Genomic DNA, 25,594 nt, shown 5'->3' on the forward strand with positions numbered 1-25,594 from the left:
TATCCACACCAACTCTATCTATCCCCCTCATAATCTTAAAATACCTCTATCAAATCCCCCCTCAACCTTCTACGCTTCAAGGAATAAAGACCTAATCTGCTCAATCTTTCTTTGTAATCTAGATTCTGAAACCCAGGTAACATTTTCATAAATTTTCTCTACCTTGCTGATATCCTTCCTATAATTCAGTGACCAGAGCTACACTCAGTATTCCATATTTGGCCTCACCAATGCCTTGAACAACATCACTTCCCAACTCCTGTATTCTATGTTTTTAAAAGGCCAGCACACTAAAAGCCTTCTTCACCACCCTATCCACATGAGGTTCTACCTTTAGGGAACAATGCACTGTTATTCCTAGATCTTTTTGCTCCACTGCATTTTCAATGCCCCCCCATTTACTATGTATGTCCTGTTTTGATTATTCCCTCCAAAATGAAGCACTTCACAGCATTAAATTCCATCTGCGATCTTTCATCCCACTCTTCTAATCAGTCCAAATTTTGCAATCTTTGAAAACCTTCTTCATTTTCCACAATTCCACCTATTTTAGTATTATCCATACATTTACTAATCCAATTTACCACCCCAGCATCAAGATCATTAATGTAAATGACAAACAGCAAGGGACCCAATACAGATCCCTGAGGCCCACCGTTTGTTACCGACCTCCAGCCTGACAAACATTAATCCACTATGACTCTCTGGCATCTCCTTTCTTTGGCTTGGCTTCGCGGACGAAGATTTATGGAGGGGGTAAAAGTCCACGTCAGCTGCAGGCTCGTTTGTGGCTGACAAGTCCGAAGCGGGACAGGCAGACACGGTTGCAGCGGCTGCAGGGGAAAAATGGTTGGTTGGGGTTGGGTGTTGGGTTTTTCCTCCTTTGCCTTTTGTCAGTGAGGTGGGCTCTGCGGTCTTCTTCAAAGGAGGTTGCTGCCCGCCAAACTGTGAGGCGCCAAGATGCACGGTTTGAGGCGATATCAGCCCACTGGTGGTGGTCAATGTGGCAGGCACCAAGAGATTTCTTTAGGCAGTCCTTGTACCTTTTCTTTGGTGCACCTCTGTCACGGTGGCCAGTGGAGAGCTCGCCATATAACACGATCTTGGGAAGGCGATGGTCCTCCATTCTGGAGACGTGACCCACCCAGCGCAGCTGGATCTTCAGCAGCGTGGACTCGATGCTGTCGACCTCTGCCATCTCGAGTACTTCAACGTTAGGGATGAAAGCGCTCCAATGGATGTTGAGGATGGAGCGGAGACAACGCTGGTGGAAGCGTTCTAGGAGCCGTAGGTGATGCTGGTAGAGGACCCATGATTCGGAGCCGAACAGGAGTGTGGGTATGACAACGGCTCTGTATATGCTTATCTTTGTGAGGTTTTTCAGTTGGTTGTTTTTCCAGACTCTTTTGTGTAGTCTTCCAAAGGCGCTATTTGCCTTGGCGAGTCTGTTGTCTATCTCATTGTCGATCCTTGCATCTGATGATATGGTGCAGCCGAGATAGGTAAACTGGTTGACTGTTTTGAGTTTTGTGTGCCCGATGGAGATGTGGGGGGGCTGGTAGTCATGGTGGGGAGCTGGCTGATGGAGGACCTCAGTTTTCTTCAGGCTGACTTCCAGGCCAAACACTTTGGCAGTTTCCGCAAAGCAGGACGTCAAGTGCTGAAGAGCTGGCTCTGAATGGGCAACTAAAGCGGCATCGTCTGCAAAGAGTAGTTCACGGACAAGTTTCTCTTGTGTCTTGGTGTGAGCTTGCAGGCGCCTCAGATTGAAGAGACTGCCATCCGTGCGGTACTGGATGTAAACAGCGTCTTCATTGTTGGGGTCTTTCATGGCTTGGTTCAGCATCATGCTGAAGAAGATTGAAAAGAGGGTTGGTGCGAGAACACAGCCTTGCTTCACGCCATTGTTAATGGAGAAGGGTTCAGAGAGCTCATTGCTGTATCTGACCCGACCTTGTTGGTTTTCATGCAGTTGGATAATCATGTTGAGGAACTTTGGGGGACATCCGATGCGCTCTAGTATTTGCCAAAGCCCTTTCCTGCTCACGGTGTCGAAGGCTTTGGTGAGGTCTCCTTTACAGCCACTGTAATTGGCTATCCATTTGACTATGTCAAAGTTAATGCCTAGCATCTGAACCTTCCTAGCTAACCTTCCATGCGGAACCTTATCAAAGGCCTTACTGAAATCCACAAAAACAACATCCACTGCTTTCCCCTCATCAGAAGGGTTTAATTGGTATTATTTATACTCTTGTATTAAATTTGAGATCAGTCCCCATGGATAAGATTCTATAAACATGGGAATCAGAACTTCAACTAACATGATCTCCTGAAACATGGGAAAAGAATTACTAGACTAGTTAATACTTCACTTTGTGCATGCCATTCTTTAATACAGTTTAAAATAGCTAATAGAATTTACATGTCTAAAGATAAACTAGATCACATCTTTCCTAATACAAGTTCTACTTGTGATAGATGCAATACTGAGGTGGCTTTATCGACTTGTATATTTTGGTCTTGTCCTGTGTTAGTTTTAAAAATATCTTTACAAAAATTTTCTATCAATGACATTGGTTATTCAACCCCTTAAATGCTCTTTTTGGAATAATGAATGTAGGTTGTTTACCTGCTTCTGCATATTGAGTTATAGCTTTTTCAACACTATTAGCTAGAAGAGCCATTTTACTTAAATGGAAAGACTGATTCTCAAATTATTTCAATGGCTTTCTCATGTTACGTCTTTCTTAAATCTAAAAAAAAAATCAGAGGTTGAATTTGAAGAAACTTGGAAATTATTTATTGATTAATTTCATGGGATATAACTGGATTCTTTTATGAATTAACTCTCCCTTTCCAGACATAATTCTTATCGTTTTTGTTATCTGTAGGTGTGGACCGGAGCTATGTTTTAAGCTCGAGATAGGCTGCTCAGTTGTTTATAATATATTTTTTTTTTAAGATTAGATGGGTTTTTTTATATCATATTATAAATATTTCTTTATCTCGGTTTTCTTTGTTTGGAGAATTATTTCTAAAATATTTCTTTTTCACTCTTTGGATATACTATATGTGCTATATTATACTATGTAGACTTGGACATATCATTTTAATTGTGTTATTTCTATTCTCCATATGTTGTGTATACTCTGAGATGTTCATCAGAAGATTGAAAAAGACTTTGCCAATGAATGGTGTCATGAAAGTTCATGATCAATAACACTGGCACCAACCCAACAATGTGCAACACTGCCCCCACCCAAGTTCTGTTCACAAAAAGCAGGATCCAGCACCAGAATATCACTACACGAGTTTGTCAGAGCAGCTTCACAGACCAAATCATCCCATAATCAGATTTCTTGTCATGAACATGTGTCATGAAACTTGTTTTATGGCAGCAGTACTGTGCATTACTGGTGTAATTTTTTTAATATAAATTACAGCTCCATAAATACAAAATTTAAAAATAAATGATTAGCGCAAAAAGAGAAAAAAAATGACAGCATGTGTATAGGTTCATGGTGGAGGGGTAGAAGCTGATTTTATAACGTTGGGTGTGCTCCTTCTGTCTCCTGTCCCTCCTGATGGTAGCAGTGAGTGAAGGGCATGGTCTGGGAGGAGATGACCCTTGATGATAGAGGCTATTTTCTTAAGACTCAGCCTCTTCAAAAGTCCTTAATGAAGTAGACAAATGCCCATGATGGCACTGGCCAAGTTTAGGACCCTCTCTAGTCTTTTCCTATCCTGTGCATTGACATCTCCATACAAGACAGTGTTGCAAGCAGTCAGAATACTCTCCACAGTACACCTGTAGAAATTTTCGAGTCTTTGTTGACAAACCAAATATCTTCAAACTCCTAACAAAGTATAGCCACTGGTGAGCCTTCTCCATGATTTCATTGATATGATGGTCTCAGGATAGATCTTCAGAGATGTTGACACCCAGGAATTTGAAGTTCTTTACCCTTTCCACTGCTGATCACTCGATTTGTGTTCACCTGATTTCCCCTTCCTGAAGCACACAATCAATTCCTAGTTTTGCTAAAGTTGAGTGTAAGGTTGATCTATTTCACTCCTGTACACATCCTTATTGGCGTCTGTGATTCTGCCTACATCGGTAAATTTGTAGATGGCATATGAATTGTGCCTCGCCACAGTCATTGGTGTAGAGTGAGCAGGGCACTGGGCCAAGCGTGCATCCTTGAGATGCACCTGTATTGATTGTCTGTGAGGAGGAAATGTTATTGATCTTCACTTATGCTGGTCTTTTGATGAGAAAGTCAAGGATCCAGTTGCAGAGGCCCAGGATTTGAAGCTTGCTGACCAGTACAAAGGTTATGATGGTGTTGAAAACTGTGCTGCAATCAATGAAAAGTAGCCTGATGTACATCTGGCTGTTGTCCAGGGGAATCTAAGGCTGAGTGGCGAGCCATCACTTCATTAATGATCTCACTAGCCTGATTAGGTGATAACTGGGGATCTTTGCTGATAATTGAATAATGCTCAATTCTATTTGCAATTCCTCAACAATGAAGCAACCATGCCTGTAATCCACAAGATCTAGACAACTTTCTGGCATGGACTGACAAGTGGGAATAAATCATCCATCTGAAACATTAATTATGTTTCTTTCTCCATAAATGCAGCACAACCTGTTGAACATTACCTTTAAGAGCTTAGCTACCAGAGCTGGACTTGAAGGGGTCTGACTACTGTTTAGGTCAGATATCTTTCCTGATAAAATATTTAAGTTCATATCGGATTGGGCTGGCTTATGCCCACCAGGACCAGAACTTTATCCATATCAGTTTGACTTGTTATCAGTGTGTGGCAGCTGTATTAGACAGATCAGAGTGATTTCGGGAAGGATTGGTCATTTATTTTTATGAATTGATTTCAAATTTGCCTCAGCAGCAGGATGTGAAGCTTAGCAAGAATGGGTGGGGGGTATTATCCAGGTTTGCAAGGTCTATGTCAAGCACTTGTATCAAGATAACCTCCATGTCATTTGACAGGGTGTAATACCTGGTATGGATGTCAATGACAAATTTTACCTGGGTTTGGGCCTATATCTCAGAAATCATTTTCAAATTTGCTTCTATATTTGGGTCCAGCAGTGACATTCACAAATGAAAGATGCATAAAGGACTTCACCCAGAGATGGAATAAATTTTCAGGTGTTGTGAAGCTTTGCTTTGTGCTAGAGGCAGAGTGTGATATTCCATAAGGGACTGTTAAGCTTTGCAGTACTGTTTTACAGGCATGTGAAGTTTTGCCACATCAGTCAGGTGGTGATAAGGGACAATTTTATAGGAATAAACTTGGAAAATAGCTGTGAACCAGATTTAAATTTTCCTTCATAATTTGCTGGCAGCATGAAGAAAATGATCAAATAACTCTGAAACGCCTTTATTTTAAACCAAATGAAGCAATAAAATTAAAGCAGAAACAATGAAACTGCAAGGCCAAAAACAACAGAACACTAATGCAACATCACAGCCTACTTTCCTGATCTACTTCCTTTCCTCTGCAGGGAATGGAGACACAGCACTCCCCTGTGGAGTCCTAGTGCCAACAGTCCTGTACAGGTTTTAAACAGCCTGTTGAAGAGAGCCGACAGTTTGTTATTTAAAATCCTGCAACTGTGGGGTCTGGGCCCAAGATGGAGACGCCTGTGATCAAGAGGCTACAGACTCTGGAGAGCAGCAAACTGGGGAAGAGCACTAGTAAAGGGGAGAACATCCCCTGTAGAAGAGAAGCAGAGGAGAGGACCCTAAGGACAGCAGACCAGTGAGGGGCTCTGTTGCTTAAGGACATACACAGGCAGCGAGCTGTGGTGACTTGTGGGTGAGGAAACCAAATGCGCTGCAGGCTGCTGGAAATGTGAGATTAAAGGATCCACACCAGCTGTAGACCGCTGGAGATTGGCTCATGAGAACCAGGTGTCCGAACCAGGATACAAGAGGATGCTAAAGGCACAAGAGCTTCTGAAGGGCCCTGGGTGCTGAAGGCTTCCTCATTATGTTGGAAGTTTAGATCTGGGCTCAGGTTGCTGATGCTTTGAATTGAATTGGAGTTTTTCGAGTTTGCAGAGGCTGCAGGAGCGCTGGATGCAAATCCACAGACACTCTTTGCTTCTTTGTCTGTCTGTAAGGGAAGCTGGGTAATGCTAATGGTAGACTAAAGGCAATTTTGTGTAATATTACATTTCTGTTTTATTACACAACAATAAATAGTATCTAATCTGATCTCAATGTTGAATAACAAAGCCATCTATTTCATATTCATTCTTAAGACAAGTGCTCTTGCATTTCAATCATTGCCTTCAACTACTAGATATGATTTATTTAGAAGGATTCGTTTTGCTCAGAATTAGAAAAGTTTATCTATTTGTCTTTATACGGTTGATGTTACCATTACAGCAACAAGACAGCATTATCTACTTTGCTACGTTACAGCAACACCCCAAGAGGAGAGTAGAACAGACCATTAACGCCTAACATCATTTTTGTGGAAAAAATACAGGAAAAACATATTGTTCCAACAATAGCTACATCAGAATTGTAAAGTAAAAGCATTTCCTTTTACCAATCAGTGTAGGTTGCAGGATGGCAGAGACATGAAAGCTTTAAGGTCAATGCTGTAAACATTCTAGAAATATGTAGAATTATTATGAATTCAGGTAAATTAAAGAAAGAAATGAACATCATCATAAAAACAGATTTTATTAACTGACCCAGAAAGAGCACTTCAATCAGAGCAGGGAAGTATGCACTCAGAATGCAGACTAGAAAAATAAAAGGAATTTAAAAAAAGATATTTTTCCAGTTCCATCCAGAAATATGCTACTTAGAGATGCACTAATTCCTCTAGTTTTTTTTTTCTACTTGTTTAAATATGTCTAATGTTTCAGTAAGATGAAGAATATTTGCAAATCCTTGACTAGTTGTGAAGTAATTGAGGTAGTTCGAAAACATCTAGGCAACTTTGATTTGTAAATGGGCAATGAAAAAAAAATGCAGGTCATGCTAAACTTTTAAATTAGCCTGTATATTTCTGAATACCATGGTTGTTTTTGTTTTTAAAATTCTATAATCATAGAGAGAGTACAGTGAAAATTTACTAGGGTGATCCCAAGGATAACAGAGAAGAAGCTGGAATTATCCTCAGCGCTGGGAAATCAAGAGGAGACCAAAGAAGGTTATGAGAAGTTTCAGTAGAAAGAGAAACAGACTGTTTCGTCCATCAAATGGGTTGTAATCCAGAGGTCAATGAATATAAAATAATTAACAAAATAAATATGACAATATATTTCATGTTAATGACCGATGAATCAGTAAAAAGTTGCATTCTTACATTCCATGAGCATTTTCAAACTTGGCCTGTATTTGGAGGAAAAAAAATTATAGCGTTATGGAGCTGTGGTGCTCAATTGATAATTCTTTCAAAGAGCTGGGAAAGGCACAGAAATCCAAACAGGCTCTTTCTAAGCCACAGCTATGCACAACACTAAATAAAAACATACTTTTAAATTTAACCTCATTATATTAATGACTGCCATGTATATCTTTTTCAGCAAAACAGTGGTCAAAATGCAATCCCACATCAGGGACTCTATTAAAATACAAGCAAAAATAGTTTACCTTTGGCTTTGGAACAAAGGCCTTGCCTGGAATAGTAAAGCAACTTTTCACGTTACACAAATACTGAGCCATTATGGACAACCTGCTTCTTTGCCTACTGCTGGTACTTGCTGTGAGACGCTGTAAAAGAAACAGAGTTTTAAAATCTAATACGTACCTTTAAAGAAAACAGCAGAAATAGTGAGTTTATGTATTCACTGAAAAACTTCTGAATCATGCCCTTTACAGTCATGCTCAATTAATTAAATCAGATGCCAGCTGCAGTTATCCTTTTTCTCCAAAGCCTCAGATAAATCAGACAAAATTTATGATGAGAAGCCATTGGGCCCATCTCATTGATTCTGTTGGTAAAGAGTAATCTCAACTAACCTCATCCTCTAGCAAAGATCTTTAGATCTGCAGATTCTGGCTCTTTTACTGCAAATACAAATACAGTTTCAGGGTCTATGCCTTTACTATCATTTACAGCAGAAATGCATTATGTGTGTATGTGTGTGTTCTGTCTTCCGGAGAAATGCTATTTCATCTAATAATGAATCTTCGGGTAAATATATTTTGGATAGTCTCCAGATCAGTCATTCTCAACCTTTTTTTCAGCTATTGCCCTCTAGGGCTCTGTTCAAAGTTTATGGCAGTCAAAGTTGGTTTCTTCAATACTTAACTCCTACCAACTACACAAAAAAACAAAAATTATTTATGTTATGTGAGGTGAAAAGAAAACAAAACTTTTACTTAAATGTGGTGTGGTCCCCCAGGGGAGGGGGTGGTGTAGGACTCTCATTGAGTATGGCTGCTCTAGATGAAAACTGTTTCTTGAACTTCCTGCCAATCTTCTTAACTATTTTAAATTTATACCCTCTAATTGTTCTGCTAAGAGAAACAGTAATTACTTTTATACACCTCAGTTAGATCTTCTCTAACTTCTACAATTGCAAATTAAACAATCTCAACCAATCTAATTTTTCTTCTTTATCTAAAATTCCAGCTCTGGCAACATCCACATAAATCTCCTTATAACCCTTTTCAGTCCAACTATATCTTTCCTGTAATCTGGTGAAAAGTACACAAATTCTCACCTTACTTTATGTATTTACATTTCCATCATTACAGTCTTGCTTCAGTTGATACAAATATACTGTTTGCTCTTTTAACTACCTTATCAACCTGTCCTGATATTTTCTGCTCCTCAAATATAATTTCAATTGCTGTAAATCCTTGTTACTGATTGAATTCAGTTTCCCAGTTTTCTGCCCATTTGACTGGTCTATCAATAACATTAAGCCAAAGATTTAATCCTCACTAAAATATACAGCTAATTCTTGTATCTTCTGCAAATTTCCTTATCATGACCCCTGCATCTAAATCTACCTAATGAATACATACTACCAACAGCAAGAGACCAAGTATGAAACCCAATGGAATCTAAGTGGAAACAGTTTACTAATTGCAATTGGCTATTTTAAAACACTGATCATTATATAACTGGCATTTTCCTTCGTTTTACGTGTTGCATCTACAAAGTGTATAGGTCTTCACCTACATATAGGGAAGGGTAAAGGGGTGAGCTGTCAACTCAATGTTTAGTCCATGAACCTCTAACATATTGATCACAAGTCTGCTGAGACTACAGATGTATTTCACAAAGGTTACAGAAGTCTTTATTCCAAGAAATTTCTTCAGTTGATCATTTCATTGGCCCGTCGTCCACTCATTTCAACCACAAACCCAAGAACTGTTTTTTTTCCACCATTTTTAAGCTCCTTGATCTCTTTTCCTTGATGTTTATATTTGTTTGCTTTTTCATTCCAGGCATTCCTGATGGGGTTATTATTCCTCCTATATCTCACTGTCACATTGACTAGTGTGACGTTATGTTCTTTTACCAGAATCTAATCTGGTTTCACAATGACTTCAATTCGGAGTTGTGCTTCTATGAACATCTATCCATATTTACCCACCTTCTTTCACTTGATTAACTATTTTATTATGCCGCTTTATTCTTGGATTTTTAACGCTCAAGCATTGACCAGAAACATGTGCCAATGCTTCATTAGATGTCCCACAATGTCTACAGGTCCTATATCTTATGGAACAGAAATAGGCTTTTCAACCCATCGAGTCTGCACCACCATTTAATAATGAGCTGATCCATTTCCCCACTTAGTCCCGCTGCCTGGCCTTCTCCCCATAAGTTTTAATGCCCTGGCTAATCAAGGACCCATCAATCTGCATCTTAAATGCATCCAATGACCAGATTTCACAAATGCCTAAATTCCACATATTTACCACCTCTGGCTAAACATATCCCTATGAACCTCTGAATCTCTATTCTAAGTGGATGCCCTGTAATTCTGAACTTGCACCCTCTTGTCCGAGAATCTCCCACATGGGAAACAACCTTTCTAGATCAACTCTGTCCACATCTTTCAACATTCACAATCCCCCTTCATTCTCTTAAATTCCAATGAATACATACACTCCTCATATGACAATCCTTCCATTCCTGAAATTATCCTTGTTAACCTCCTTTGAACCCTCTCCAATGTCAGCAGATCTTTTCTTAAATCAGGAACCCAAGACTGCTCACAATACTCCAAGTGAGGTCTTATGAGTGCCTAAAGCCTCAACATCACATCCCTGCTCTTATATTCTGCTTGAAATGAATGTCGGAATTGCATAGGCCTTCTTCACCACTGTCTCAGCCTGCAAAGTTTACCTTCAGGCTATCTTGCACAAGGACTCCCAGGCTTCTTTGCATCTGGGAATTTTCAGTTTTCTGCCTATTTAAAAAATATTCTCCCAAAGTGCATAACTGTACACTTTCTGACTTTATATTTCATTAGCCACTTTTCTGCCCATTCTCTTAATCTGTCTAACTCCTTCTGAAGCGACCCCTCCTTGCTCTACCTATTACCTCCTGCCTTTGCAACCTCGCTTCCCCCCTCCCTCATTCTTTTATTCTGACACCTGCCGACATTTTTCCATACCTTACTAAAGGGTTCAAGTCTGAAATGTTAGTTATGGATTTTTACTTTTGCTATGTAAAGGACATTGTTTGACCTGCTGAGTTTCTCCAGCATTGTGTTTTTATTTTTTTCTTTCCAAAGCCTCCATATTTCCTCTACATTAACTGCTCCTCCATTTACCTTCATGTCATCTGCAAACTTGGCCACAAAGCCATTCATTCCATAATCCAAATCATTAATCTACGAAGTAAAAAGAACCGGCCCCAACACCAACCCCCTGTGAAACATCATTAGCAACTGGCAGCCAATCAGAATATGATCCTTGTATTCCAAGTCTCTGGTTCCTGCCAATCAGCCAATGTTCTACCCAGTTAGTATCTTTCCCATTATACCATGGGTTCTTATCTTATTAAGTAGCCTCATAAGTGGCACCTTGTCAAATGCCTCCTGAAAATCCAAATGCAATCTTCTATGGCATCTCCCTTATCTAGCCTGCTTGTCACTTCCTCAAAGAATTCCAATAGGTTTGTCAAGCAAGATTTCCCCTTAAGAAAACCATGCTGGGTTTGGCCTATCCTGTCATGAAGTATGCCTGGTATGATTTCTGGTACATCTTATTGGATAGAGTCCTCATTTGATGGATAGGGCACTGAAGACCTTTTCCAGTTCGCATTATAATTAATCTAAGAGTTTGATATTGGATCGTTCTGGAATTCCTGACATACAGGGTTTTTGGAACTCCAATTTTGGAGATAAATTCATTAGTTTAGATCTACAAGTCTTTTCCAATCCAACCTCCATTTCCAAAGTGTCCCTTGGTTTCTCAGACTCCTCTCCAGAGGGTGATTCCTCCCCCTCCCATCTGAAATTGCTTGATTTCTTTGAGTCCCATTAAATGCTTCACTTTTTCCAATTGATCCTTCATTACTTTCTCTGGTCATTTTTAATGATGTGCAATGACTCTGTCTTTAGAAACTCTGCTTCTTCCTGACCACCACTGCTGGGATCTGAATTTCCAGCTTTGGAATCCCGAGACCTCCATCTCTATTTCTGGAATAGAAAATCCCATCTGTTGTCTCCAGGGAGGTGTAGAATCTCTTTTACAGTATTTTTGATCAGGCTGTCTAATTCTCTTAGACAATTCCGTGAGGTTTCTGTCAATATGATGTGGAAGTTCACTCTCAGAATCATATGATTTTTCAATATTTCCAATTTCTATATTGGTTTCAATTTCACTTTACAAAGGTTCAGGAACCTCAAATTTTTAAATAAATTTAATTCTTTTAAATTTAGACATACAGTAACAGGCCATTTCGGTCCATGAGAACATGCCACCCAGTTTACACCCAATTAATCAACACCCCTAGTACATTTCAAATGGTGGGAGAAAACTGGAGCCCCCAGTGAAAACCCACGAAGACACGGGGAAAACATACAAACTCCTTAGAGACAATGCAGGATTCGAACCCCAATCCCGATCACTGGCACTGTAAAGGCATTGCGCTAACCGCTATGCCAACTGTGCCGCATCTTCCATTTCTTCATAGTGACTCCGCACCAAAGATCAATCCTTGCACCAAGGTACTTTTTTATCAGTCCAGGTGAAATATATCCGATTCAAGACTCTTCGAAAGCCCACTCCCTACGGCTGTTGTAAATGGAGGTTTTTCTCTTGTATATCATGTGGAACTCTTTTTGTCTTATTGACATTCATTTCAAGTCCAGTTGTTTTGAAGAAGCATTGCACGATCTTGATATTTTTCACCATTCCGTAATAAGATTTGTTCAGGATAGCAATATCATCAGCACTTAATCATGTCTTCTTCTGTCACCATCTGCACTCCTGTGCCTGCGCTCTCCAGGGTGCAAATTAATGGGTCCATTGTGATGTTAAAAAGAATAGGTGATTCCCCTTTTAATCAAGATGTGCTCAGTTTTCTCACTGCCAACCATCAACTGCTACTTTTTGCTTCATGCCACTGAGATGAATTTACATTTTAATTGTCATTCTCCTTTGGTTCTCAGGGCTTTTTTTTTGACCAGCCAGCCTCAGACTGGGACTTGCCAAAATGTATGCAGACTAGACCATGTCTACTATCAGTACTGATCCTTTACATTACTGTATCTATTCAAAGAACTCAACTTGGTTTCAACAGTTTCCATAACAAATCTATACTGATTGTCCTTCACTAATCTGTGGCTTTGTAAATAAAAGCATAGACTGGTCCAACACTGAATCAAATAATTTACCCACCAACAAAATTAAACTATTTTCCTGTAATTCCTTTTGAAAAAAACTAGTCTTCTTTTAATCAATGATGTGCGATCAACAGTTTTCAATTCATCACCACAAATGCCAAAACCACCATAACATCCTCCTTTACCTCTGAATACCTGGCATATTTTATGTTTGTCTCAGGCTACTTATAACTTTTAAACATGCTAAACTCCTTTAAAAATACTTTTTTTTTTTTTAAGTGTTACCATGTTTATTCCATCCAATAGTTCATATGTATTTAGATGGAGATGATAGGGTTTCAAACTTGAATAGAGAGAAATCAGTACTTGCTCTTATTCTTGGTGGCTGTGGATTTGGGAAGTGCTGCTGGAGTAGTATGGATGAGTAACCACAGTGTATTTGGGGAAGTTCTGAAAATGTTGGACAGATACTTGAAAAAAAAAACAAAGTACTCAAGAGGAATAAAAAGGAAGCACAAGTACAGAAGGGTGATCTACATGTAAAAAATGTATGGAATTAAATAAAGGAGCATAAAAGGTGGAAAGAGAATTGAAAGGCTTGGGATCTTTCCAGAAACCAAAACTGGCGTACAAATAAAAAGAACTAACATCTTGCAAGTGAAATAGGTTGAAGGCAGATTGATATGACATTATAGGGTATAAAATAAAATTTACTTGGCTGAAGCTCTAACAAAAGATAAACATGTCAAAAAAGCATTAATCAGAACTGCCTTCACATACCTCTGCAACCTCTTTTTGAAAAGTTAGGGTCATCCGTGTCTTCCCGAAAACAAAGGGTCCATTCCGATTTGCAATATTCTCCAACCACTTAATAATGAGAGGTGTTGAAACACTAAAAGGAAGGTTACCAATGATGTGCACATTTGGTAAACCTGTCAATGTAATTTATAAAAACAAACAGTGAATGAGTAAATAGGCCTGGGATCCATCTCTATTTCATTAACCATATTTTTAAAAAGTAATTTTTTTTTTTAAATTCAACAACTTAAACTGATAAAAGCTCCTTATTCTGTTCTTTCACAACTGGTAAAATATGTAAATTAGCACTATACCCACAATGTCTGAAATCAGAAACCTCCAGTGATATCTAAGAAGTAGAAACACATCAGTAACAATGGAGCTGGGAACTATTCATTCCCCTATTAAGACCTGCTAGCAGATGGATCGAATTGATTCTAATTTGGAACATAACCAAACCCTGAATCGAGAGTTTTGCAAAAAAACTATTTAGCCTCAAGTTGTGCCACTCTGAATTTTCATGCCAATATGATGCCACCTTCACAAATATCATTAATTTCTCTGAAATATTTGACCATTCACTAGGAAACTAAAAGAAAAATCTATACTGACTGATATCAGTTTCATTAGTGTTCATTTCTAAAGTGTGCATAGAAAAAGAAAACACGTCTAGATAGAATCACAATGTTTTCTGTTCAAATGTACTTATTGATAACCAAACTATAAAAAAAATCAATAGGAAACAAAATACCATAGCTGCAGGAAATGTACAATCAATAGAATGATGGAAATATCACATCAGATGTCATGCATTTCTCGTATTTTCCATATTTATCTAAAATTACAGTAATATAAAAGGGATCATTTGATCTCTTCAAGCAAGTGGAGGAATGGAGTCCATGAGAACATAATTCTTTCAGAAAACGAGAATTTTTTAAAAATTCCTTTCTCTCTGAGGTAGTTGTAATTTCTAAAGTACATTTGAATGTATCTTTCTTCCCCCCCCCAACACCACTAGTTTTAATAATATATTTCAACATTATAATTAACATTTGAAACTGATCAGCTTTGTCAGGAATGTCAGGAACAGAATAGATTCCATTATGGAATGAAATAAATAGTCTAATTGCACAAGTCTGACCAATACCAATATCATCTTTGAGATCCACAGAAGAAAATGTAATACTGCAATTTATAAAATGTTCCCTTGGACCTTTGAATAAATTTTAAAATTACAACTCAGATGAAAAATTCTAAACAGGTACAGTAGAAAATGTTAATATTTGTATGCATTGTACAGGTGTTCTGAAAAACACTGCAAAGCAAATCATTACTTGGAACAGTGACTACAATATAAAACAACATCAAAACCACTTACCTATGAAATATTTTGATGCTTCCCAAGGCTGTAAAAGGTGCCAGCAATTACCTTGAGGAGATGGTCATTTAAAACTAAAGTGCATAGCAACTTTTCCTCACAGACAGCTTTGAATCTCTGGAATTCTCTGCCCAAGAGTGGTGAAGGCTAGTTATTCAATATGTTTGGAGATAGACAAACATTTAAAAGGTCGAGGAATTAAGTGCTACATGGAACAGGCACAAAGACTTGAAGCAAGAACAAGACAGCCATCATCATCTTAAATGGCAGGAGAGGCTTGAAGGGCCAAGTGCCCTATGCCTCTTGTTTATTTTTGTGTCCTTGAATCCTCCACCAGAAAAGTTGTTCAATCAATTGTTCCAATAGCTGGTGTTAACATCGACTTTTCCAGTTTCCGTTAGCCACCCCATCACTTTCACACTTGCAGGTGATCCCAGGAATTAACCCCCAGTCGGCCTTTAGAGTTGTGAAAGCAAAATCAGCTCAAAGCTGGCGTCAGATGACATCATCTAATGCCAGGGATTGACGGCGGCCTCAACTCCTAGTACAATCCCCGGCATCTGCAGACACCAGTGCTGCAATCAGGCAAGTGTGAAACAGGTAACTGCATCGTGGGATTGAAATGACCCAAGATAATGTCAGGAACAAGAAGGAAAGAAAGATTAAAATGAAGGTATAAATTTTGCCATGGAAAAGTCGCAGTGGGAGAGAGATAGAAAGGCAATAAATAGCAATAGTAGACAATTTTTAAACAGTGTGGGAAAATTGGTAGCGCTATAGTGCACAATTTATAAAGACTGTGGGGAAAAACCAATGGCAAACCTGACTTCCCAGAATGCCATGTGGCAGAGAAACCCCTCCACGAATGCCCCGTGCATGCAGCCAGGCATATAGCCTTTTCTCTGCCACGTGTAATTCTGGGTGGGAATGTCTGCCATCACTTCCCCCCCCACAGTATTTATAAATTGTGCACAATAGCTTTCCCACACTGTTTAAATTGTACGTGATAGCGCTACAAACTTTTCCACGCAAATATAAATTCAGTACTTTCGCACACTGTTTAAAAATTGTCCACTATTGCTATTTTTTGCTAGCATTTTCACAGTCCCTTTTAAAGGTTTATATAGGTTGGCACAACAACATCAGGGGCTGAAGGGCTCATTCTGTGCTCTACATAAAGCTTAATTATGTTTTAATTAGGCATGATTAATTTTGTTCAAATATATCATAATGCATTGATCAGGATTTAGGGCAGGTCCACCATCACTCGATGCGTCATGACGTCACCAGTAGAAGGTAGAACAGTCCTAACCCCAGGAATGGCTCCTTGCAAGCGTGAAAGCATTCAGTATCTCAGTTAGGAGTGGTTAAGTGTGAAAAGCCAAACACCCATTCCTATCCCAGGACACTAAATGGCCAATTTAGTGGGATGCAAGTGTGAAAAGGGCTTGTGTCTCTTATTCTCGAGCTCAGTATCTCTCTCACCTTCCCTTTCCCTCTGTCTCCTTTCCTTCTGCTCTGTATTCATACAGCCACCCCCTTCCCCAATTAATTCTCACCTTTCTTCTCCTGTCCTCCTATCCATGTCCAATTGGGCTTTTTGTATGTTGGCCAGTGCTCTTCCCCCTGTCCTTTCTTCCCTCCTACTCCCAGAGCCTTTTTATTCAGGTGACTACCTTCTTTTTGCTCATACCTTGAAGAAGGGTTCAGGCCTATAACATTAGTTGCATTCCCTGTAGCACCAAGAAGCGGGTCTGCTGGCTTATAGATTCAGGCTTGACTGAAGAGGTTGGTTTGAAATTTTCAGGCTGCCTGTTAAATGGCCAGTGCCTCCATGCACACAGGGGCAACCACCCAGAGGTTGAGGCAAAAGCTGGTTGAATTGACTACAGGCATATTTTTAGGGAAGGATCACGAGTAGTTCATCTACAGGTCATCCCGACTTTCGAAGTAATTGGGACTGATGAGTTGGTCGTAACGTGGGGATCTCGGGCTGTCTCAAGGAGCTTAGGCTGCTGCCGGGAGTGGGGACCACTGTAAATACTGCATTTTTAAAAATATTTTATTTTCTTTTAAACTTTCCATATGTGTAAATAATAAACCATTACACAAGTTGAAGAGAATATTATTCATTACACGATTACTATAACCCCTCCCCCTCAAAACATTTGATTTATAAAAGATGTATATAGTAATACAAGAAAGAAAATAACATTATGGATTGCCTGGAGTTCGCCCCTCTACACATTGGAATTCAACAGAGTTTGTGTGGTCATTTTAAGGAAGAAGGTGGTTAACACAGGTCTTAAGAGGCTGGAAGAGTATTTCTATCTAAAATTTGCATACATAATCTCCAAATTCGCAAAAATACAGAGTATTTTTCTCAAATTACATGTCATTTCCTCTAAAGAAATACAGGTTTGAATTCCTGCATTCCATCTTCCCATACTTAAATGGGAATCCAATTTCCAAGTCGCTGCGATACATTTCCTTCCTACTGCTAATGCAATTTTAACCTGCAACTTGTTCTAAAAAGTTCCTTAAATCCATCTAAAAAGGTCTTACCTTGGAGCACAACCAAGTTGAGTGCAGGAAAGTACCCATCTCCTAACCACACCTGAAACATCAGTTAGACAAATCGAATTTCTTTCTATTCAATTTTTGTGGCGTCAAATATAACTGATAAAAAATATACTGAATTAATCTACATCTTACATTAATAGTATTTGTCATACTGTAGCACTAGTTCTACAAAGCGAATAACAAGACCAGCAGTTGATAGGTTCATTCCAAAACTCGCTTCTTTACTGTTTGCTTACTCAGCGTTTTAAAGGTGCTCCCCGTTTCCATCGTAGGGAACCAGAGGTTGTGTCGCTGACTGGCAGCTATTCATACTTCACGTGTGCGGGCCCTTTCCTTGAGGGGAAGATGCCCGGCGCCATCTTGATGTAGGCTGCTCCAATCGTGCATGTTACAATCTGATCCGGTTCACCTGAACACCAAACGCATTGGTCGTCACACAATCGCCCCTCCCCCACCCCACCAAGAACAGGTGATCTCACTCCCCACAACCCAAAGTCAGCACTTTCTTCTGTTTGGGCGGCCTGCCTCTATGCTTGGGTGTTTGCACTTTGACCAGCTTTTCCAAGTCCACATGTACTGGCTTTAATCAGTCAATCACGAACACCTCCTCTTTACTCTGCACATCCAACATAAACGTAGGACCATTGTTTTTTTACTAAATGGCCTTTCGTATAGCTGCTTCAGCGGTGGCCAGTGTACGTCCATTCTAACAAAGACATACTCACAGTCCTTTAATTGTCTGAGAACTGAAGTCGATGTTTGTCTGTGTCGGGAGGGGTGCCAGATTACCCAATCTTTCGCAGAGCTCGCACAGAGGTGCTGTGGTGTCTGCTTCTTATCCCATTTGGCAGGAACTTGCTGGGTCTGCTTGGGGGGGATTCTGTAGACCAGTTTGGCTGAAGAAGCTTGTAGGTCTTCTTTGAGTGCTGTGTGAATCCCAAATAGGACCCAGGGAAGCTCATCCACCCAATTTGGGATTTTCAGCCTGGCCAAAAGTGCCAATTTCAAGTGTCTATGGAAGCACTCCACCAGGCCATTCGATTGTGGGTGATAGGCTGTGGTGTGATGGGTTGTAGTGTGATGCAGCTGGGTCCCAACAAGCTGGCAACAGTGGCTCACAGGCATGATGTAAACTGAGCGCCTCTGTCCAATGTGATGTGGGCTGGGATGCCAAAGCGTGCTACCCAAGTTGTAACTAGGGCCCTGGCGCAGGATTTGGTGGTAGTGTCTTTGAGGGGAACTGCCTCTGGCCATCTGCTGAAACGGTCCACCATGGTGAGGAGATACTGTGCTCCCTGTGATACCGGCAGTGACCCTACGATGTCAACATGGATCTGGTTAAATCTACGGGTTGTGGGTTCAAAATGCTGCAGTATGCCTCTGGACTTTGGCTGTCTGTCACTGAGTGCATGTCCTCGCCCAATCACCGACTTGCTTTTTTGAGGCCGTGCCACACAAACTGACTGGATATCATATGGACTATGGTTCAGATAGAGGGGTGTGCTAAGGTGCGCAGGGACTCGAATACACACTGTCTCCAGGCCGCCAGGACGACGGGGCAGGGATGGCCCATGGCTGTATCACAAAGGAGCGTCTGCACACCTGGACCCAAGGGTATGTCGTGCAACTGCAGGCCCGAGACTGTGGTCCTGTAGCCGTGTGTCTCCTCGTTGTGCCTGTTAGTTCCGAGTAGTTGATCCCCTATGCCAATGTTTGGATGGTTGGCCTGAATAGAGCACCTTCCACGACATTGTCTTCACTGGAAATGTGCTGAATTGCTGTCATAAACTTCGATATGTGCGAAAGGTGCCGCTGTTGTCGGGCTGACCAGGGGTCTGATACCTTGGTGAATGCAAAGGTTAGGGGTTTGTGGTCGGTGAAGACTGTAAACTGTCTGCCTTCCAGAAAGTATCTGAAGTGCCGGATCATCAGGTAGAGTGCTAACAGCTCTGTCAAAAGCACTGTATTTCAACTCGGGTAGTCTTAAATGTCTACGAAGGCCAAGGCCTTCCAGTGTCAATCCATGAGTTGTTCCAGTACTCTGCTGATTGCTGTCTTTGATTCGTCCACTGTGAGAGTTGGCGGAACATCGGTCCTGGGGTGTACTAGCATAGCAGCATTGGCCAGGGCCTCCTTCGTTTGGACAAAGGCTGTTTGGACAAAGGCTGCTTTGGCCCCCAGGTTCCAAGTTTTGTCTTTCCTTTTACCAAACATCAGGGTGAACAGTGGTTGCATGATGCTGGCTGCTGATGGGAGGAAGCAGTGGTAGGTTTACCATGTCCAAAAATTCCTGCAACCCTTTGACTGTGGGAGGCCTGTTGAACTGTCAGATGGCTTCTATCTTGTTTGGCAGAGGAGTTGTGCCATCCTTTAAGATCCTGTGGTCCAGGAAATTGATGATCTCCCGCCCGATCTAGCATTTGGCTGGGTTAATGGTCTGTCCAAACTTACTCAGTCAAGTATACAGCTGGTGGAGATGGCATAAGTGCTCTAAATGGTACCTGCTGGTGATCAGGATGTCATCCATTTATATGAACAGGAAATCCAAATCCCAGACCACTGCATCCAATAAGCACTGAAAAGTCTGTGCCGCGTTTTTTTAAAGCCCAAAAGGCATCTGCAGAAACTCGAACAGGCCAAAGTGGGCAATCAAAGCAGTTTTCTGGATGTTGTCTGGCTGCACTGGGATTTGATGGTAGCCACGTACTAAGTTGACTTTTGAGAACATGCGGGCTCCATGTAGATCGGCTACCTATTTCAGTTTACTGCCACACATTTTCTAGCTAGCACTAGGGCTACTTTAGCAAAATCTTTTTGATATTTATTTAATTTCAATTCTGTGTCAAAAATATTTCCAAGTTTAAAAAAAAAATTAATCTTGAAGAAATTTATCTTTTGAAACTCTTTCCAAAAAATAACCCAGTTCTGTCCAAAAGGGTCTTAATTTTGAACATTCCCACATAGAGTGTAGAAAAATACCTATTTCTTTATTGCAACTGAAAAATTAGAATTTAATCCATTTAATTTCTGTGGAGTAAGGTATAGTTGATCTAAAAACTGATATTGCACCATTCTACATCGGACATTAATTGTATCAGTCATACTATCCTGAAAAAGTTCTAATCAACTTTTCTCTTGAATATTTATTTTTAAATCTTTCTCCCATCTTTGTCTTGACTTATGAACTCCTGGTTTATACATTGCTTTTTGCAATATTGTATACATAATTGAAAAACTTTTTAACATTTATATCTGTGATTAATTGTTCCATTTAACTTTGTTCAGGTAATTACAAATCTGGACCTAAATTTTCTCTTAAATATGTCTTTAACTGATAATAAGAGCACTGTTCAAAATGTCCTTCAAATTGCATTCTGCTGCTCAGTACTCATTTCCTCTTCATGAGGAAGATCTGGCAAAGAGTCAGCATACTGTTTAGCCTTCTTTGGTTCAACAAAGAACTTGTTTTGGCTTCCTGGAACAAAAACCTTCAAGGTGGCTAGATATATTAAAACAAAAGTGCCACTTTTTTTCCCCACAGTGCATTCCTTTTCTTCAACAATTCAAAACTCGTATCTGGATAGAAAAAGATCTAATTTCCATTATATTCTAAAGGTCCTTGTATTTCCTAGTTCCAAAATCTTCTCTCTTACTTGATAACAAAAGAATTTAACCAGTATTGGTTGCGGCTTTTGATCTGGTTGTGGTCGAGGTCTTAAAACTCGACGTGTTCCTTCTAGCTCAATATCTCCCTGAAATTCTTTGACTCCAAGACTTTGTGGGATCCATTGTTGCAAAAATTGGATGATATCATCTCCTTCATCCCCTTCTTTGAGTCCCACAATTTTTATATTTCTTCCAAAATCCAATTTTTGAGCCACATGATCCTGAGCAGTAGTATAATTAGTTTGAATATTCTCCATCAGTTCTTTAATTGAATCAATTTGTTTCAAATCTGTAGAACTAGTGCTACAGTATGACAAATACTATTAATGTAAGATGTAGATTAATTCAATATATTTTTTATCAGTTATATTTGACGCCACAAAAATTGAATAGAAAGAAATCAGATTGTCTAACTGATGTTTCAGGTATGGTTAGGAGATGGGTACTTTCCTGCACTCAAGGTAAGACCTTTTTAGATGGATTTAAGGAACTTTTTAGAACAAGTTACAGGTTAAAATTGCATTAGCAGTAGGAAGGAAATGTATCGCAGTGACTTGGAAATTGGATTCACATTTAGGTATGGGAAGATGGAATGCAAACCTGTATATCTTTAGAGAAAATTACATGTAATTTGAGAAAAATACCTTGCTGCGGGAATGCAACTTTGTAATCACCAATGTTAAGGAGGTGGTGGATAAGGGACATCTCCTTCAAGTTCAAGGTTCTTATCATTGGATTGCAAAAGTACAACCCGTCAAAACAGCGTTCTCCAATCGCCAGTGCAAAACATGCAGACACACAACCAGATACAAGGCACATACAGACAGCAATACATACTCAGAACAAATATACATGTAAAACAATAAATAAATATTGTTTAGTAAATATTAGAGTCTCGGCTGGTTAGTATGAGCAGTTCAGCATTCTCATTGCCTGCAGGAAAAAGCTGTTTCTCAGCCTGGTAGGGGTGCCTCTGATATCACTCCTCTATCTCTTTCCCAATGGGAGTAGATGAAAGATGCTATGTGTGGGGTGGGAGAGGTCCTCAACGTTTTTGCATGCCTCTTCATGATCCCAGTAGATCATATTGATGGCAGGGAGGGAGATCCCAGTGATACTCTCTGCCACTCTTAAGGTCCTATGATTGACCTCAGATCTAATTCACTACAGCAACCAAACCACACTGTGATGCAGCCGACCATGACGCTCTCGATAGAGCTCCTGTAGAAGGTTTACATGATGGTGGGGAGTAGCCTTGTCTGCTTCAGTCTTTTCAGGAAGTACCATCGCTGTTTCGCCTTCCTGACAAATGAGGAGACATTGTGTATCCATGATGTCACTTCTTCAAATAGACTTCAATGAACCTGGAGCTCTCTACATCTCCACTACAGAGTTATTGATGTGTACTGGAGGGTGTTAGTTCCTGGTCACCCTGAAGTCCACGACCATCTCCTTCATATTGTCCATGTTGAGACTCAGATTGTTATTCTCACATCTCATGAAATTTTCCACCTCTTCTCTGCAGCGGGACTCTACTGTTGTGTCATTTGCGAACTTGATGACTCTGTTGGAGCTAGATCTGTTGATGCAATCGTGAGTTACCAACATGAACAGGATCAGGCTGAGGTGCACCAATGTTCAGCATGATAGTGCTAGACGTTATGATATGGACCTGGACAGACTGTAGTCTTCCCATGAGAAAGTCCACAATCCAGATAGATGAGTATTGAGTCCCAGTGAGGACAGCTTCTCCACCAGCCTCTGGGGAATGATTGTATTAAACAATAAGTGAAGTTGATAAACAGCAGCCTGGCATATAAGGTCTTGTTCTCCAGGTGGGTCAGGATGGAGTGGAGAGATAAGGCATTGAATTGTTTCTTCTATAGGCAAATTGAAATGGGTCCAACATTTCTGGGAGGTGTACATTGATGTGGTCCATCAACAGACGCTTGAAGCATTTTATAATGGCAGAGGTCAGTGCCACAGGGTGGTAGTTGCCCTTGTTGTGCCCTGTCGTCCTGGTAGATCTAATGTATGGCGACACCCCGCTCCAGATGATCAATGTGTATACCTCACCTGTGCAGAGCGAGAGGCTGGCCGTCTTCCAGCAGCTCCCGTTGTTGCTGGAGAAATACTGGGTGGTAATTCTGGCCAGTGACTTCAACTTGCATTATCGATGCAGCTGGATGATCTGGTGGTGCTGTACAGCTTCTCCAGATTCCTGATGGAAACTGTAAAGGGTACCCAGTTGTGCGGCACCTTCAACAATCATGTAGATGGAGTATAGCCGATGCCCACCTGGTCAAGATTGGATGCATCAACCTGGTCTCAGATAAACTTTCTCTTCAAATCAAAGACCATCATGGTCATAACCACCAATGTCATGCCAGTGTTTTTCTCTGACCACTGCCACCTTCACACTTCCTAACACCTGAAGGAAGATAAGAAGGCAGGCAAAGGAACATGGAAGCTGAATGTGAAGTTGTTGACCCAAGAGAACGTAGAAGAACAAAAGGAGGACTATGCTGGTTGGAGAACTGTGAAATCCTGCTTTGACTTCCCAGTGAATTGGTGGGAAGCAACCAAGGAGGACATCAAGAGGTTTCTTATCCTCAAACATGTTTGGAGACCAAGATAAGGCAGAGGTAAATGAGGCAACTTCAGTTTGATCGACAGGAACTCCTCTTTCTGCAGTTGAGAGGAGTGGATGTGAGAGGAACTTCGAGAGTTGATGAGCCTGTAAGACATGCTATTTGCCTCGGAGTCCTCCAGGATCATCTTCCAATCCAGAATATACACAGTGGAGTAGGATGACACATGCTCACACTTCTTACAAAAGGTACATGGAGGGTGTTCTGTGATCAACAGCCTTAAGTAAAAACAATTCAGACACATCCTCACAGACAGACATACAAAGGATCATCAATGCTTTATGCCATCTGTACAACACTAAGGCTACAGATAGAACAGCCTCCTAGAACTTCCTGTCCTCTATAATGAGGGTAAACGACAGCAATGAGAGAGTCTGGACCAGCTAATTACCCTGGGGGAGCTTCATTCCTTTGGGTCGAGTAAAAAACCTGAAAGAGACTGGTTACCGGGTGAGTTGAATGCAGCTCTTTGGGACTGGGTGGGCTTGGACCTGATGGAAGTATACAATGCTATGCTCCTGACAGAAGCATGTCTGACTCCATGAGGAAGGACATCATCACCCACATCTTCAAACAGAAGGGTGGGGGGGAGGAGCAGGATATCAAGAATTGGAGACTAATATCATTGTTAAACGTTGACTACAAGATCCTGTCCAAAGTAATTGTCAATCGAGTCAAGTCGGTCCTGGGACAGGTGATCCAACCAGACCAAACCTGTAATGATCAGGGCAGGAAAATCTCTGACAGTCTCACACTGCTCAGAGATACCATCACCTACACGCAGGACATGGGGGTGAATACCTCCTGGTCAGCTCAGACCAGGAGAAGGCTTTTGTAAAAGATTGATGTGCTCTTCAAAATGGACTTTCAGGAGTGAATCCGAAATTAAACAGCTCTACACAGATATACATAGTGCAATTCAAATCAATGGGTAGGAAACAGATAGCTTGCCCATCAAGTCTCCAAAGCAGGGTTGAATGCTCACTCCAGTCTTATTTGCTGAATCCATCAGAAAGGACAAGAGCCTGAGAGGTGTGACACTGCCAAGAATGAAAGCATCAGGTCAAAGCCTTCCTATACGCAGACAACGTCGCCATCTTCTGTTCAGACACAGACCAGTTCACAGGCTGCCAGTTTGAGTCTGCATCAGGCACCAGGATGAACCAGAGTAAGGTAGCTGGCCCAACTGGTTCACCATCACTTTAGCAGACAGATCTGACTACCTGAAGGTGTTGGGAACCTAGTTTGAAGGGGCCGAGATGTGCAACAAAAATTGGTTGGAGCAGATCACAAAGGTCCACCAGAAAGTGGGTGTGTGGGCGTCGTGCTCCCTCTCAACAATATGAAAAAACTTACTCATCTCGTACAAGATGCTCTCGTACTGCTGTAGGTGTGGCCCATCTATTGCACCTCCACCCTAGTGGACACCAGAGCAGTCTTCCGATTCACATGGGGATCCAAGATGGAAAGGGTCCGAAAGAACGACATGTACAAGTCAACAGGCAATGCAAGCAAGGGAGCACCCAACATAGCCCTCAATCCTGATGACCACCTTTGTGCGTGGTTATATCTGGCTGTGCGTGGAACCAAAATATGAGGTCACCATGTGCGCTATGTGCTGAGGTTCTACCTGTCCCTAGTGTTGCGAAGCACAGGCCTGACCCCATTGCGGCACAATGTCCCAGAAAGCTGGATTTTGCCACACCATCT

At 40.8% G+C, this 25,594-nt stretch overlaps 1 protein-coding gene across 4 annotated transcripts in view; it reads right to left on the bottom strand.

The window, feature by feature from the left end:
- tfb1m (transcription factor B1, mitochondrial) overlaps positions 1 to 25,594 on the bottom strand; it is a 92,877-nt gene that overhangs the window by 31,943 nt on the left and 35,340 nt on the right. For all 4 annotated transcript variants that reach the window (XM_069931614.1, XM_069931615.1, XM_069931616.1 and 1 more), the window contains exons 5-6: positions 13,589 to 13,740; positions 7,644 to 7,763 (exon numbers count right to left, since the gene is read on the bottom strand). In XM_069931614.1, coding sequence (XP_069787715.1) covers positions 7,644 to 7,763; positions 13,589 to 13,740 — 272 coding nt within the window. The remainder of the gene's footprint in view (positions 1 to 7,643; positions 7,764 to 13,588; positions 13,741 to 25,594) is intronic.

This window comes from Narcine bancroftii, chromosome 4 (assembly GCF_036971445.1).
Source record: "Narcine bancroftii isolate sNarBan1 chromosome 4, sNarBan1.hap1, whole genome shotgun sequence".
NCBI lineage: Eukaryota > Metazoa > Chordata > Chondrichthyes > Torpediniformes > Narcinidae > Narcine > Narcine bancroftii.